Source organism: Scyliorhinus canicula, chromosome 3, assembly GCF_902713615.1.
Source record: "Scyliorhinus canicula chromosome 3, sScyCan1.1, whole genome shotgun sequence".
NCBI classification, from domain to species: Eukaryota; Metazoa; Chordata; class Chondrichthyes; order Carcharhiniformes; family Scyliorhinidae; genus Scyliorhinus; species Scyliorhinus canicula.
The window spans coordinates 159,837,817-159,854,049 of NC_052148.1; the positions used below are offsets into that span (position 1 = coordinate 159,837,817).

Sequence of the window (16,233 nt, forward strand, 5' to 3'; positions counted from 1 at the left end):
TTCACTGTCGGTGGGTCAATCACCATCCCTTCACTGTCGCTGGGTCAATGACCTTCACTGTCGCTAGGTCAATCACCATCCCTTCAGTGTCGCTGGGTCAATGACCTTCACTGTCGCTGGGTCAATCACCATCGCTTCACTGTCACTGGGTCAATCACCATCCCTTCACTGTCACTGGGTCAATCACCATCCCTTCACTGTCGCTGGGTCAATCACCATCCCTTCACTGTCGCTGGGTCAATCACCATCCCTTCACTGTCGCTGGGTCACTGTCGCTGGGTCAATCACCATCCCTTCACTGTCGCTGGGTCAATGACCTTCACTGTCGCTGAGTCAATCACCATCCCTTCACTGTCGCTGGGTCAATCACCATCGCTTCACTGTCACTGGGTCAATCACCATCCCTTCACTGTCGCTGAGTCAATCACCATCCCTTCACTGTCGCTGGGTCAATCACCATCGCTTCACTGTCACTGGGTCAATCGCCATCCCTTCACTGTCGCTGGGTCAATCACCATCCCTTCACTGTCGCTGGGTCAATCACCATCCCTTCACTGTCGCTGAGTCAATCACCATCGCTTCACTGTCGGTGGGTCAATCACCATCCCTTCACTGTCGCTGGGTCAATCACCATCCCTTCACTGTCGCTGGGTCAATGACCTTCACTGTCGCCGGGTCAATGACCTTCACTGTCGCTGGGTCAATCACCATCCCTTCACTGTCGCTGGGTCAATGACCTTCACTGTCGCTGGGTCAATGACCTTCACTGTCGCTGGGTCAATCACCATCCCTTCACTGTCGCTGGGTCAATCACCATCCCTTCACTGTCGCTGGGTCAATCACCATCCCTTCACTGTCGCTGGGTCAATCACCATCCCTTCACTGTCGCTGGGTCAATCACCATCCCTTCACTGTCGCTGGGTCAATCACCATCCCTTCACTGTCGCTGGGTCACTGTCGCTGGGTCAATCACCATCCCTTCACTGTCGCTGGGTCAATCACCATCCCTTCACTGTCGCTGGGTCAAAATCCTGGAACGCTTCCTAACAGTACTCTGCGTGTCCCTTTATGACATGGATTGTAGTGGTTCAAGAAGGGGGAAACTCACTCAAGGGCAATTTGGGATGGGCAATAATTGCTGGCCTGCCTGGAAACACACATGCCTGGGAAAGAACAAATTAAAAAACAAGCTTTTGGTCATCTGACATAATATCAAATTTTGTCTGATATGATCGGTGCCTTAGCGCATTTTACTACATTAAATGAAAGCAAATTATATAAATCTAAGTTGTTTATGCTTGGCTATCCAGAACTGTTTTCAACTAGCTGTGGTAATGTTACTGCACTTTTCTCATTTGCATCTGTTGTGGGACTGTTTGCTCAGCTTCTGGTATTTAGCTAGTGCTGTGGTCTTATATTCTTGCTCCACATCCCTTACTTGGCCCATGTGCCTGATTTCTTTCATGTCTTCCCACAGCTCTGACACAATCATAAGTTAAACAGAACTCTCTTCATTTGCCTTTGAGCTTCCTAATTGTTTCATACCTGGTTTGTAAACCACTCGTGGCTTTGCGTAGGACTCTGAGGCATTTGTGAGGTTGAAAATGTTTCATTAATAGATTTAGCAGATCTGGAAGTCAGTGGCAGTTTGCTGGAGAATAGAAAACAAAAAAACAATACAAGCATTTCTCAACTAGTTTCTATTAATTCAACCTGAACAAGAGGGCGGCAGGTTTAGAGTCAGCGTTGTAAAGAATATCAGATATATGGATTCAAAGTCAAATTGATCCAAGGACAAGCACACTTTACAAAATAAGCCTTTCTACCAGGAGAAAATTTACAAGCACGAAAAAGACAGCGGGATATTGATAGTTTCAAAGAAAACAAAAAAAAAAATCAACTATTATGCAGGCTCCAAATAGCTTACTTTTGAAGATCAGGGACGGGATTCTCCGACCCCTCCCGCCGGGCCGGAGAATCGCCGTGGGGCGGCGTGAATCCCACCCTGCTGCCCCGACGCTGGCTGCCGAATTCTCGGGTGCCTTTTTTTTGGCGGGGGTGGGAATTGCTTCGCGCCAGTCGGGGGCCGTTGGCAGTGCCGTGCCCCCCCCCCCCCGGCGATTCTCCGCTCCGTGATGGGTTGAGCGGCCACCCGTTTTTGGCCAGTCCCGCCGGCGTAAATTACACAAGGTTCTTACCGGTGGGACCTGGCTCTGCGGGCGGCCTGCGGAGTCTTCGGGTGGGCGCGGGGGTTCTGGCCCCGGTGGCCTGGCCCGCGATCAGGGCCCACCAATCTGCAGGCGGGCCTGTGCCATGGGGGCACTCTTTCCCTCCGTGCCGGCCGCTGTAAAGCTCCACCATGGCCGGCGCAGAGAAGAAACCCACTGTGCATGCGCAGGAATCACGCCAGCGGTTGTGGGAACACACTGGCGCTCCCGCATATCATAGAATTTACAGTGCAGAAGGAAGCCATTTGGCCCATTGAGTCTGCCCCAGCTCTTGGAAAGAGCACCCGACCCAAAATTAACCCCTTCACCCATTCCCCATAACCCAGTAACCCCACCCAACATTAAGGGCAATTTTGGACACTAAGGGCAATTTATCATGGCCAATCCACCTAACCTGCGCATCTTTGGACTGAGAGGAAACCGGAGCACCCGGAGGAAACCCTACACGGGGAGGATGTGCAGACTCCGCACAGACAGTGACCCAAGCCGGGATTGAACCTGGGACCTTGGAGCTGTGAAGTGATTGTGCTATCCACAATGCTACCGTGCTGCCCTTATGTGCCAACTCGCGCCGGCCGGCAGAAGCCCTTCAGCGCCAATCACTCCAGCGACGGCCTAGCTCCCGAATCATCTGCACCTTCCGGGCGGCCCGATACCGGAGAATCCTGCCCTAAATTTCCGGGGGACCAGGTGGTGCGGGCGTGGAAATAGCAGCTTTCCCGTTGGATCCGGCACCACTTGCTTTATAACACGTCTATTATTGTGTTTGCCGAGCACATGCCCGCCCAATCCAAAACTTTAAAAAAATAATAATTTAGAGTACCTAATTAATTTTTTCCAATTAAGGGCAATTTAGTGTGGTCAATCCACCTACCCTGCACATCTTTTGCGTTGTGGGAGCGAAACCCACGCAAACACGGGAGAATGTGCAAACTCCACAGGGACAGTGACCAGAGCCTGGATTGAACCTGGGACCTAGGCACCGTGAGACTACAACCCAAAACTAATATTTGGTAGCATGTCCCTGGAAGATTTTTGGATTAGTATTGGAGAGAAAGTGCAAAAAAATGAGAAGAAATCCGGAGATAAAAGAGCATAATCGGATTTGATGGGGGGTGGAGCTGGCTTTTCAATATGGCAACTTGATCCTTGAGAGACCTCTCAACCAGGCGATTCTTGAGGCAGAGAAAATGACTGCAAATGTTATCCAACTTGCTGACAGAAAATGTGAGTGCTCATGAGGCCGAGCTGCATAGCACAGGCTCAATGGAATGGAGGAAATAATCCTGAACGTCGAAGGTGTTGCCTCCTCAGCTGAAGCTCGTAGTCAATCCTTGGAAAACCAGCCATGTGGCATGTCAGAAATCCTGGACTATTTGGAGAACCGAGGCCAGAGAAAGAATATCCAGGTTGTTGATCTGTCAGAAGGGTTCCTATTAAGTTCTTTGAGAACTGACTGCATGTGAAGATAAGGTTAATGGGGGTTGTTGGGTTACTGGTACAGGTATATGTCGGCTTGAGTGGGGTGATCATTGCTCGGCACAACATCGAGGGCCGAAGGGCCTGTTCTGTGCTGTACTGTTCTAATACTGTTCTAATTCTAAAAAAGACTTGGCATTTCAAATTAGAAAGGACGCATCGTATCCTGTTTTGAAGCCGAAGGACAACCAACGACCCAGGCCGATAATAATTCACTTTCACAATTTTAAACATACCAGTGAGTCCTGGAGACAGCAAGGTGAGGTGGGATCTGGCTCCGTGACAAAATCAGGACTTTTTGGCAGTGGTGACGCTGAAGCGTGGAGGCTTCAATGAAGTTCAAAGGCAACTCAGGGGCTGGTTTAGCATACTGGGCTAAATAGCTGGCTTGTAATGCAGAACAAGGCAGCAGCGTGGGTTTAATTCCTGTACCGTCCTCCCTGAACAGGTGCCAGAATGTGGTGACTAGGGGCTTTTCACAGTAACTTCACTGAAGCCTACTTGTGACAATAAGCAATTATTATTATCAAGATGGTGGAACGATTGAAGCCATGCACTATCCTGTGATCCTGAAAGTGATATCCGATGAGTCCGTTCAGTGTATTGGTGATCAGACCAGTGTGTTGACCTTTGTTAAGTCCATAAAGGGCAGGGCGGTGCACTGATACTCTGCAGCTTGGAAAATTTGAAATCCCGACTTTCTCCCTTTTATGTTGCTATTTGTCTTATTTTGTTGTCATATATCCTGTTTAAAGGGAGCTATTAACATTTGAATTCGGTAATGGATGTCCTTTCTTGTACTTGGGTTTTCCAGGGACTTTTGTTATTTGTGGTAGCTGTGCCACGTGGTAATTGCCAATAATTATTTCTTATTATGAGTACGATATTTGCCTCTTGTCGCGCCCAACTCCGGATACGACATGGTCGAAAAATCTCGCGAAAGGCGAGATTTACGACGTTCATTGCGCCTCGCGAGATCCAGATTTGTACATTCAAGTGAGTAGTTAGTCTCACTTGAATATGTCTGCGCCAGAGTTATCCAAGGCACGGGACCTAATGGCCTCACTTCGGCGACCAGGACCAGGTGCCATTTAGCACTGGTTTCCACAAGCATGGACCACTTGGGTGGGGGGTGGGGGGGTGGGGGGGAGGCTTCTAGGAGGTTGGGGACCCCTGGGTGATGGAAATAGGCAGGATGGTACCATGGCACTCCTGATTTTACCTGGGCACTACCAGCCTGGCACCTTGGCAGCGCCACCTGGGTGCCCCTCTACAGTTCTATTGTAAAAGATCATAGAACATAGAACTTACAGTGCAGAAGGAGGCCATTTGGCTCATTAAATCTGCACTGGCTCTTGGAAAGAGAACCCTATTTAAGACCGCACCTCCACCCCAACCCTGTAATCCCACCTAAAGTAAGGGCAATTTATCATGGCCAATCCACCTAACCTGCACATCTTTGAACTGTGGTAATAAACCGGAGCACCCGGAGGAAACACACAGGGAGAAAGTGCAGACTCCGCACAGCCAGTGACCCAAGCTGGGAATCGAACCTGAGACCCTGGAGCTGTGACGCAACTGTGCTAACCACTGTGCTACCGTGCTGCCCAGTTGCTGAATTGATCCAGGTTCAGCACCAGTTTTGCTGTCATGAAAGTCCTCAATTCTGCGTCGGAGTCAATACTTAGTCTCAGAAACTGAGAATCCCGCCCACTATGTCTATTCTGGTGCCTCTGGTGTTGCTTGAGCTGGGGGAGGGGTTTTATGGTGCACACCCGTATGCGGCACAAAAATCCTAGCCTACTTTTTTCCCCATTGGTCTATGCAAGGCAGTAACTAATTTTACATTTTGCTCTTAGAATGTACAGGGAATTCATCATCCACTCAAAAGGAAAGCGAAGGAAAAAGTGGACATAGCCTTTTCACAGGACACTCACTTGGATGGCAAAGAGCACTCAAAGTTAAGGCGGGATTGGGTAGGAAAAGTTTTTTTGCTTCCTTATCAACAAGCAGCAGGGGTGTGGAAGTTTTCGTCAACAAGAATGTCCCTTTCAAAACGGTGAAATGCGTTAAGGATAAGGGAAATCCTATTATTGTTAATACTCTTAAGAGTGTGGCGATAGTCACCAAATAGAAGGGAGGTCAAAACTGACGTCCGCTCTTTCTTTCATCCAAGGCAACCCGGACTTCCCACCACATTTCATGGTCCATGGATTTGATACTTGGAGAGATAGAGGCATTTGTAGGCTGGGAGATATGTTCAATGATGCCCCCTCGTCATGCCAATAGTTTGACATCCCACGACAATCCTTTATAAAGTATCTGCAATGCAGAGACTTTATCCTGAATCAGACAACTCTGTGTCTTACCTCCTCTATTTTCCTGGTGGAAAAAGTCCAGACTTCTGCGGAGCCAAGACAAGTAATGAGCAAATTCTATGATACCTTGTGTTCTAGATCCTGTGCTAGTACATTTGGTATCTTGAAGTCTGGGAAAAAAGACTTGGCAGTTAATATTGATGAGGAGATATCGGGTAGTATATGGAATTGTGCAAATAACATTTCAGTTTACAATAGACTGCACCGTTTGCATATCACGCCTAATCTGAGACACAGGTTTGATCATGCTTTATCCCCAGTGTGCCTAAAGTGTCTGGCAGTCAAGGATGATTATATACACTGCATATGGACCTGTGTTCAGATTCAATTCCATTGGTCTGGTGCAGTTAAGGAGCTTGAGAGGACATTTGTCAGAGCGTTGGAGCTTAATCCATTGTTCTTAATTCTCAGTCTTCCAGAAGGGAGACTTACTGATGTTAATGAAAAAGGCTGTATGACATCTTAACCGTTGCAGCTCATCAAAACATCCTCTGCTCCTTGATCAGCGACAAGTATCTTTCAATTCAAAACTGGCATAAATTAGTCATGGAATATATCCCTGTGGAATTCTTGACATCCATGATCCGTTTTAAGTCCAATATAAAGTGTGGGACTCCTTTCACAAATTTATAGGCTCAGACTTGTCTGACCTACTCCTGTTGAGTTTCCCTCGAGCCATATTGTAAGTCTTGTTTTCGCAATACATGAAGGCGTGTAGCCTGAGATGTTATCCAATTTTATTTGAATGGCTGTTTCCGTTTCTTCCCCTAATTGGTTTCTTCTCCGGTTTGAGCTGGTATTAAAACCGGAGGCACTAGTTCATAAAGTCTGTTGTTCTAAAGTCATCCTGTTGCGTTTGTTCTTATAATTGCAATAATCCTTGTTCTGTACTGTATCTGTTCTGCATTGAAAACGTTTATTTTCTTGTTGTAAAAAATTTAAAAAACATCTTTTTAAAAAAAGAATATTTCATGGGAATCATTTCACTGAAGGTTATCTATTCCCACCAAGTTATAAAGCAACATTTGTATTCTCACAGACAGAAGATCTCTCAGTGACCTGGTTTCTCTTACCTTCCAATGGATTTACGTATAGGTATGTCATAGGCTCGGATGATGTTGACCAAAAGGTTAATGTCTCCATCAGAAAGGTTCTGGGCAGTGACTTTTTTTCTTTCTTTTCTTTGTGGCCTGAGTGGCCTCCTTGGTTCAGTCAGTTTGAACAGGCTGATGCCGAGCATGCTAATGGGGAGAAAATATTAACTCCATTTAGCAAATGTTCTCCACTTCTCAACACTTCAAAAAAAAAAATTGACGGGAAATAATTTGGGCAATCGGAAAGTGGCAAATAATAATTGTAAAATCAATGACATGCTACAAAAACTTTTAATGTTAAAATGACAAACATCAAAAATAAATCATCTTAGCGAAAAACATGGAAAGGAAATGGTGAGAATAAAGCAACATACCGTGAATCACCAGAACTGTACAGAAAATGGAAGAATAAAGAGATACCAAGATATATGAAACAAAATCAACAATAAAGCAGCGATAGACAAAACTTCAAAATAAGAATACTCTTGATAATAAAATGCAAGAAGTTTAAATTGGTTTCAAGAGAGAAATATTAGAAAGAAAACGTGAAAGACACTGTGCCCTTGAACTAATTTTGTAGATTTTACTTGGATATTTTCTCAATAAAGTTGCAAGACAATTTCCAAATGCATTCCCTTAATGCCTATGTCTCAGAATCATAAGCTAAGCATCTAGAAAGTGGCAATGTAGTGACTCCAGCCGTCTGAAGGAAATCCTTAATTGACGATATTACCATGAATGACCATCAATCCCCCCTTCATGTCTCTGGGGGCGATTTCCATCAGTGAGAACAGCGATGTGGGCGCAAAATCTGACAGGAATTGGAAAACGAGATAGACGCCAGTGGACGAGAACCTCATTTTAATAGATTTACAAAAATTTTAATCTCGTTACTGAGCCACCTCACCACATGATACTCCCCTAACTGAAACCTTGCCGATTTGACATCACGTCAGCGAGGTTTGATAAAAGGTGAATCAGTCGAGGGGATCCTGCCAGGGAGAGAGGAACATGCCCCAGGTTGGCACTGCCAGGTTAACAGGGAGAAGTTTCAGGGGCAGACCCTCTGGCGAGCCGCATTAGTTCAGGGTTTGTGTTATGGCTGTTGGGGGAGGAGCCCGAGATTCTTGTGGTGGGGGGTATGCACCCATGATGCGATGCAAGGGCCCGGGAGGGGGGGGGGGGTGCTCTGTCCATGGGGAGGGGGCTGGGGGGTTTATTTTATGTGCTGATCAGGGCACCGCATTTAAAGGGCGCCCTGATCTCTATGGAGCTGGCCTTGTCAGCCCGTCACAGTGATGGCATAACTCACACATCTGGGGCTGGATTCTCCGCACCCCGAAGCCGAAATGGTGTTCCGCGATGGGGTGGTGAATCCGTTTTCCCGCTTCATTTGGGACTGGGGGCTATGTGTGCGGGCGGTCGGGTTGGGCGCGCAGCCAATGCGGGGCACTATTTTGGTGGTCTAGGCCCACGGGCTGAGTCCGCCATGGAGCACGGCTGCGGCATGCACTGCCTCTGAACCAGAAGTGTGGGGGACGGTATCGGCAGCTGGAGCTGCGAGCTCCACGACAGCTGCCTGCTAGCCCCCTGCAAGGCAGTGAATCTGTGGCCTTTTGACACCAGGCGTAAAAGACCAGTTTTCATGACGGTGTGGGGGACATAGTCCCAAAAACAAAGAATCCTGCCCCTGAATTTTTTCCTCCTAAATGGCTCGAAATCTGGACGAAAAATCGCGGCTGTGAAGCTGGATAAATCTTTAATACTGGATTAATTTACTGGATATTACCATGGATTACCATCAATCCCACTGTGTCCCACCCCACCCACTCCCAGGAAAGCATAATAAACTTTGTCAGAGCTTTGGGTCCTAGTTTAGGCTATAAACATTGGGAAATGTTTATGAAAAATAATTGACAATCAGTGATGATAGACAATACAGATAATTCCAATAGTTCACAGAACTTTACCTTCCTCAGTGCAAAGATGACAGTTACACCCATCACTAATTCTCTCAATATTATTTGCCAATAGATTACTGTTTGCTGCATCTCTTGGATGTACAATTTCATTCGACTCCCATCTCAATGATCTTGGGAGAAACTACCAAACTGGGGGGAGGGTTTCAGAAGGTGAAGAGGGCTGGGAGAGATCAGGATGGGGTGGGTGGTGGTCGAAGGTGATGGAGGTTCGGAGGTGGGCTGGAGGTCTGGGGAACGGGTCAGTGGTCTTGGGGGTTTGGAGGCGGAAATTGGAAGTCTGATGGGGTGGTCAGGTTGGGTTAGAGGGTCCAACGACATTGGGGGAATCGGTGGGGTGGGTCCAGCCTGTTGTGGGGGGTTGGGGATGAGGTCCTGTGTAGTTGGAGGGGGGGGGGGGGGAGAAAGAGAGTCTCACATGGGGGTGGCAATCATGATGCAGGGAATACTGTGTGTATGTTTGTGCTAGGGGGAGGAAAGAGTGGTTAGCTGTGGGCTTGGGGGAATTCCCCTGGGGGGTAGGCGTGTTGCGATGGTCCGTGTCGGCCTTGGTTTGGGTATTTAAAATAGTTACGCAGAAGTTAGTAAAGGTTTCATTTCTTATAACTACCAGCATAACCCTGGAAAAACCATCCGAAGTTAGCAATTTAAATTGCTTTATCGGATGGTTCCCAGCTCAGCGCAATTGTTCTGGGGAAGTTAACACTTCTGGGTAATTTACGTCCAAATGCTTATCTCGGAGGTTCTAATAGAACATAGAACAGTACAGCACAGTACAGTACAGGCCCTTCAGCCCATGATGCCGTGCCGACCATTTATCCTAGTCTAAGATCAACCTAACCTACACCCCTTCACTTTACTGCTGTCCATGTGCCTGTATAAGAGTCGCTTAAATGTCCCTAATGACTGACTCCACCACCTCTGCTGGCAGTGCATTTCCACACACCCACCAGGTTCTGAGAGTAATTCCCCAGCATATATTTGGAATACCCCCAAATCCAGTGCTGCGGACCGAGGAAGTTACAGGCCAATTTTTGTAGCCGTGTTACCTCGTTGTTACTCACTGGAGATTTAAAAGCAGTAGGGATATGCTTCACAGTTGTTCCTCAGGTGATAATGCAAATGTATTGGGCGCGATTCAGTGCCTCCTGTTGCGCAAGGCACAAATCCGGGCGCAACGGGTGAATTGCAGGCAAGCCCCAAATCGAGCATCATGCTGATCGTAAGTCACCCGACGAGCTCTGCCCTCGCTGGGCGAGGTTCAGATTGGCTTATTTAAATAGGACACAAGTTTCACCTGCTGTTGGGACTCGGCCGTGCCTGGGAGGCCGCGCCAGGCCGCTATTTGGTGCTGCCCACACAAACGTGGACAAGGCGTAACAGCACCTGGGTGGGGGGTCTCCCTGGCCACTGGAGACCTCTGGACAGTTGGGACGGGGCACGCTGGCACCCTTCTTGTCACCTGGGCACCTTGGCACTGCCAGGCTGTCTGGGTGGCACTGCCGGATCAGGCCAGCAGGGGTGGGTGGGTGTTGCCAAGTAAAGGGAGGATTCCCAGGGGCCTACCCCAGGATGGGGTGTCAGAAAAGCAGGGGGGCTGCCAGACAAAATGGTGAGCTGCAGGAAATCCCTCCAAGTACGGCCTCGGCAGGGAGAAAGTCCCCGAGGCCAAATAAATGGCAAAGTGCAGTTGGATAAAAGGTGCAATTCTCCGGGCTGCAGCTGCTGAGAAACACCCTGCTAAACGTGCCATTCAGTGGACTTTAACTTCAATGCATTGAATCCCGCCCATTAATTCTGTTTCTCCCCGCACAGATGCTGCTTGACCTGCTGAGGATTTCCAGCATTTTGTTTTAATTTGAGTTCATCTGAGTTTGCTGTTGAGTATTCAGGTGGAATGGCTTTTGCAATAATATTTTTTTTCAATAGATAAGAAAGTTCAAAAAAAAAGTGGAAATTTTGCAATCTGAAATTACCTGTTCCCTCCAAAAACTACGACGTACCTCAATCATTAAAACTGAGTATCCAGAAAATAGATACCAAAATGTACAAAAGGAAAATCACTAATTGGGGGAGATAGTGGTGTCATGGTAATGTCACTGGACTGGGAATTCAGAGGCCCAAGCTAGTACTCGGGTGGCAGCTGGTGGAATTCAAACTCAAATAATAAATCAGGAATTGAAAACTTGTCTCAGAAATGGTGACCATGAAACCCATCTACTTCACGAAGGTCCTTCAGGGGCGGGATCTCTGCCATCCTTATGTGATCTGGCCTGCATGTGGCTCCATATCCACAGCAATGGGGTTTCCTCTTAACTAGCCTCTGAAATGGATTAGCAAGCCCCTTAGTTCAAGGGCCAGTGAGGGATGGACAACAAACGTTGGACTTGCCAGTGGCAACCAACACCCCATGAAAGAAAAAATAAAAGCAAAACAAGAAAGAATCAATCAAATTTCTGATTGATCTCCACGTCATCCTTGCCGCAAATGATAAGACTGATTAGCTGTTGCATGTTAGAATGAGAAATGTCAGTTTATCCGGATTTTGAAACTTTGCTGCTGAAAGTGCTGAAAATTGCACATTGTTGCTAAATGTCTGCATGTTCAATTAATGGAGGGAATTCCACGCAAACTGTGACTGTACACTCATGATAAGAGCCAAAATCATCATATACTGGCTCAAAGGGAATAATGATAACCCCATGAGGTACCATAGATCACTGGCTACTGGAAAAGTTTCTCAACAGGAAGAGCAGAATCTGGGGTTGAGTGTCAGCATGTCTGCTGAAGCACGTTTTACTTTGAAGAAAATTCTAAAATGCTCCTGCAATTATTGTTTTAGTAAATTTAGAGCACCCAAATCTTTTTTTTTCCCCAATTAAGGGCAATTTTTAGCATGGTCAATTCAAGTACCCTGCACATCTTTTTGGGTCGTGGGGGCGAGACCCACACAGGCACGGGGAGAATGTGAAAACTCCACGTGGTCAGTGACCCGGGGCCAGGATTGAACCCGGGTCCTCGGCACCGTGAGGCAACAGTGCTAACCACGCTCGTGCAATTAGAACATTTCTTGAAACAAGTCAATGCAAGAGTGACACCATCATCATTGTCCTGAGGCTGAAACAAAATCATTGGATAGAGAACGCTTCCTTCCGGAAATGTCACGGCAAGACACTGCTGAAGGAAACAGAAGGCTTGACTACTGGGTTGCAAAAGATCATAAAAGAATTTTTGCACTATGTTTATATTTGTATTTGTACCATTTATTGTTATAAAATTATAAATGCCTTCATAAAATGTTTTTTTTAAAAAAACAATACATCATACAATACTAACCTTATGCTGGGGACCGCTTCCTCAACAACCATATCTGACAAGACATGATGATGTTTTGCCAGTAAGAACCTACTTACTACAGAATCCCGAACCTAAGAAAGTAAAACAAAAGGGTCAATATTGCTCTCCAAATTGGATCTTTCATGGAAAATCCCAAACACAAGCCTGTTTCCTCAATGCACTTTTACAAATTCAAATGCAAAATCTTTTGAAATCTATAGATAATAAATAAAAGTGTAACATTAATTTAACACTTTGAATGCAGTAAAATATCACAAGGTCCTTCACAGGAGAGGTACATGACTGCGTGGAGCACGTGAAGGCCAAACATGAACAGCGAAGAGCGCAGAATCCAGTGTCCTATCCACCCACCTCATCAAACCACCTGCCAGACCTGTGGTAGAGCCTGCAGATGCAGGATTGCATTATTCATCCACCACAGAATCCACCTCCTAGGAGTGGAAGCAAGTCACCCCTGACCCCAAGGGACTGCCCAAAGGAAGATCTGCCCATAAATTACACTGAGAAGGTTCATTCCACAAACTCAATTTTAATCCCAATGGTGCTTTCAGACACTGATTACATTATGGGAAGTTGGCATAATCCCCACGCAAATACTAGCCCAAAGTTTCTTCCTCAACAATGGTGAAGCATTCTATGTTCCATTCACCTGATGGGTGGGATTTTCCATTCATGCTGGCAGGATCTTATGGACCCGTTCATAGCGCACTCCTGCTGCGAGCTGCCCTCTGCTGCTGCATTACACACCAAGGAGGAAGAGGGAAATCCTGTCCATTATTTGCCAAAATGTTCTTCCAAATTCGCTCATAATGCGTCCGCTGATATTCTGCAAATTATTCACTTCTCCCTGGTTCCAGTGAAAACAATCTTTGACTGTACCTTCGTAAAATCTTTTGAAAGCCCCTGTAAGATCACCCTCAGTGATCCCCATTTCAATGAAAAGACCCCAGGCTGGATTCTCTGCCCTGTGACCCCGGTATTGAGGAGAATCGGGTGACCGGCTGAAGTTGAGGTTGGAGCCAGGCGCTATACCAACCACTGTGCTCCTGCGCCTCTCTGGCGGCGTGATCAGGGTGCTCGGCTGTGCGGCAGTGGGAGGATGCAAATGGGTCTTAATGACCGATTTGGACCCACTTAGCAGGCCAGATTCTCTGGGCCTGTGTGATTCTCTGGTCCGGGAATCACGTGGGCACTGATTGCAACAGATCTGGACAGTCCTTAAGGAGACTGCCACCCGAGGATCCCCTTCCCACAGACCCCCCACAGAGACCCCTTAAATAGGAAGACCCAAATAGGGTCCCCTTAATAGCCCCCCTCTGCCCCCAGGGATCCTGTATATAGAGAGACATCAGCCACAGGGACCCCCGAAATAGGGAGACCCACCCCATAGGGACCCCTTAAATAGGAAGACCCCCCCCGCCTCCACTCCTGTTGTACTGCCTGGGGATCCACCGAGGTGCTTTGTTAGAGACAGTGAAGGCCAGAAAGTTAGACACCAGTTAAGTTGACACAGGTGCAGGGCACAGTTGAGTTCTAGGGGCTAGGGCACAGACTGTGTGTATATATCTTCACAATAAACACCTGTTATCACCGTTAAAACCTGCCTATGTGCTCTGTCTGATGGTTGTGGGGGTGGGCTTGTCTGGGCTTGCCGCAGAGGGAGGGGGGTGGGGGACCAGTGCATCTCACCCCCATCACCCCAAGTCCCGACCATCCCCAGCATCCCCACCCAGGGATTCGATGAGACCATGTGATGGATTGGCCAGATCGCATACAGGGATCATTCAGGTGGAAGGTGCTACAGAGGACATGAGTCAGACATTGTCATATGAAGTGGAGCACCTGCAGCAGCAACAGAGAGGGCTGGCATCATCCTCCATCCGATGGACCAGACCCACTGCCACTGCCAATCCAGTGTCCCCAGCTCGTAGTGCCGCAAGTATGTATAACGGAGGGGTATACAAGCAGGCGGTTTGGCGACATGGGAGGTGAGAGGGTGTGGGTCTGGGATGTGGTGTCCATTACCCTGGCCAGCGACCCCCCTCTCCGCCCCTTCTTTCCTGGAGGCAATCAGAGCATCCCGTGCACGTTGGCCCTGGTAATATCGCCATGCTGACACCCCGGCCTACCCAGGCCCCAGGTCCTGCTCCTCGTCACCCTCCCCCGCATCCTCTTCATCGGACAAGGCCTGCCCTTCCTCCTCAACCTCCTCCTCCAGCATATCGCCACCTGCTGCACAATGTTTTGGAGGATGCAGCAGGCCACCACGAAGAGGGAGACCCTCTCCGCATCATACTGGCGGGCCCCTCCAGAGTGGTCCCGGCACCTGAAGCGCATCTTCTGGAGGCACCTCTTGATCACACTCCTGGTCGCTGTATGGCCGTCATTGTAGGGAGTCTTCGCATCGGTCTGTAGCCTCCGGATAGGTGTCATCAGCCATGGCTGCAGCGGGTAACCCCCGTCACCCAGGAGCCAACTCCTCGAACACGTCACCTACAAGGTGCCCATCTCCCACATGGACCTCTACTCACTGCTTCGGGAATCTTCTAGTAAACAGTGAGGTGTCTCTTTGGTGCCCTTGTTTGTGAGCTTTGCATGCAGCCTGGTCAGGATCCAACTTCCCTCCCGTCAGTCTTCCCTCTGCCTTACGCTGTTCATTGTCTTCATCCACCTTCTTGCCCCTCTGTCTTTCAAGTTATCATGAATACTCAACCTCCCCCCTCCACCCCCTTGCACAGCCTTCCTTCCACATTGCCTCCCTTGCGTTCATCAGGTAACCGTCCTGCTCCACCTCCCCCCCCCCACGCCCACACCCACCACCACCACCCCCCACCCCACATCTGGTCAAACTTCGGACATTTGTTGCAGTGGCTGGATGAGTCCTGCAGCAGTGCTGTCCCGATAGACACTAGTGTGTCACAACACCAGGCATACTACTGAACTGAGACGGTGACACAGGAGGGTCCATGATTTCAGCAGCACTGTGCTGTCCATGAAGACCAGCTCAACATATAGATAGAGGGCAGGAACTGGTCTGCTCTGCAGTCAGGGCGTACAGTGTATCAGGAGCAGTGCAGCGCTATGGTATAAACTGTGCTGCACTCACCTCGGAGTCTTTTGCGAATTGCGGATGGCTTTGTGCATGCCACTCTTCAGCAATCGGATTTTAGGCTGATGTCATTTCTTGCTGATTTCACGCAAGATTGAAAGGTCTGACAGGGCACCAGCATGTGGAGATGCCGGCGTTGGACTGGGGTGAGCACAGTAAGATGTCTTACAACACCAGGTTAAAGTCCAACATGTTCGTTTCAAATACTAGCTTTCGGAGCACTGCTCCTCAGGCGAATGAAGAGGTATGTTTGAAACATATCTCTTCATGCAAAGCTCACAAAACTTCTTACTGAGGGCACCAGCAGGCAGCTGTGTTAATGAACATTCGTGAGATGCAAATTAATGCAACAGCCGTTCATGCTACGAGCCAGTGGGAAGACACACCCGTCATTGGGTGATCTGCAATGTGCTTTCACACTGATGGATTTATGATGTGGCCACCTAAAATGGCGTCCGGCAAAGGATGCTGGGAAAGGTGGCCAAGTTCAGGGGTCAAGCAGCTACAGCTCAAATAAATGCTTAAGATATAAGCTGCAACTCAGACTCTACAATGCACAGGAAAAAGGCCATCCCAGGAACAATAGAACTGTCCTGTCAATCACGCATG

At 48.1% G+C, this 16,233-nt stretch overlaps 1 protein-coding gene across 6 annotated transcripts in view; it reads right to left on the reverse strand.

Moving 5' to 3' along the window:
- The window catches only part of cc2d2a (coiled-coil and C2 domain containing 2A), a 233,414-nt gene that overhangs the window by 52,163 nt on the left and 165,018 nt on the right, over nt 1-16,233 (reverse strand). For 4 of the 6 annotated variants that reach the window (XM_038791604.1, XM_038791607.1, XM_038791603.1 and 1 more), the window contains exons 25-28: nt 12,495-12,586; nt 7,554-7,568; nt 7,159-7,326; nt 1,546-1,651 (exon numbers count right to left, since the gene is read on the reverse strand). In XM_038791604.1, the coding sequence (XP_038647532.1) occupies nt 1,546-1,651; nt 7,159-7,326; nt 7,554-7,568; nt 12,495-12,586 (381 nt within the window). The remainder of the gene's footprint in view (nt 1-1,545; nt 1,652-7,158; nt 7,327-7,553; nt 7,569-12,494; nt 12,587-16,233) is intronic. The other 2 variants (XM_038791608.1, XM_038791605.1) reach the window with 1 other exon arrangement.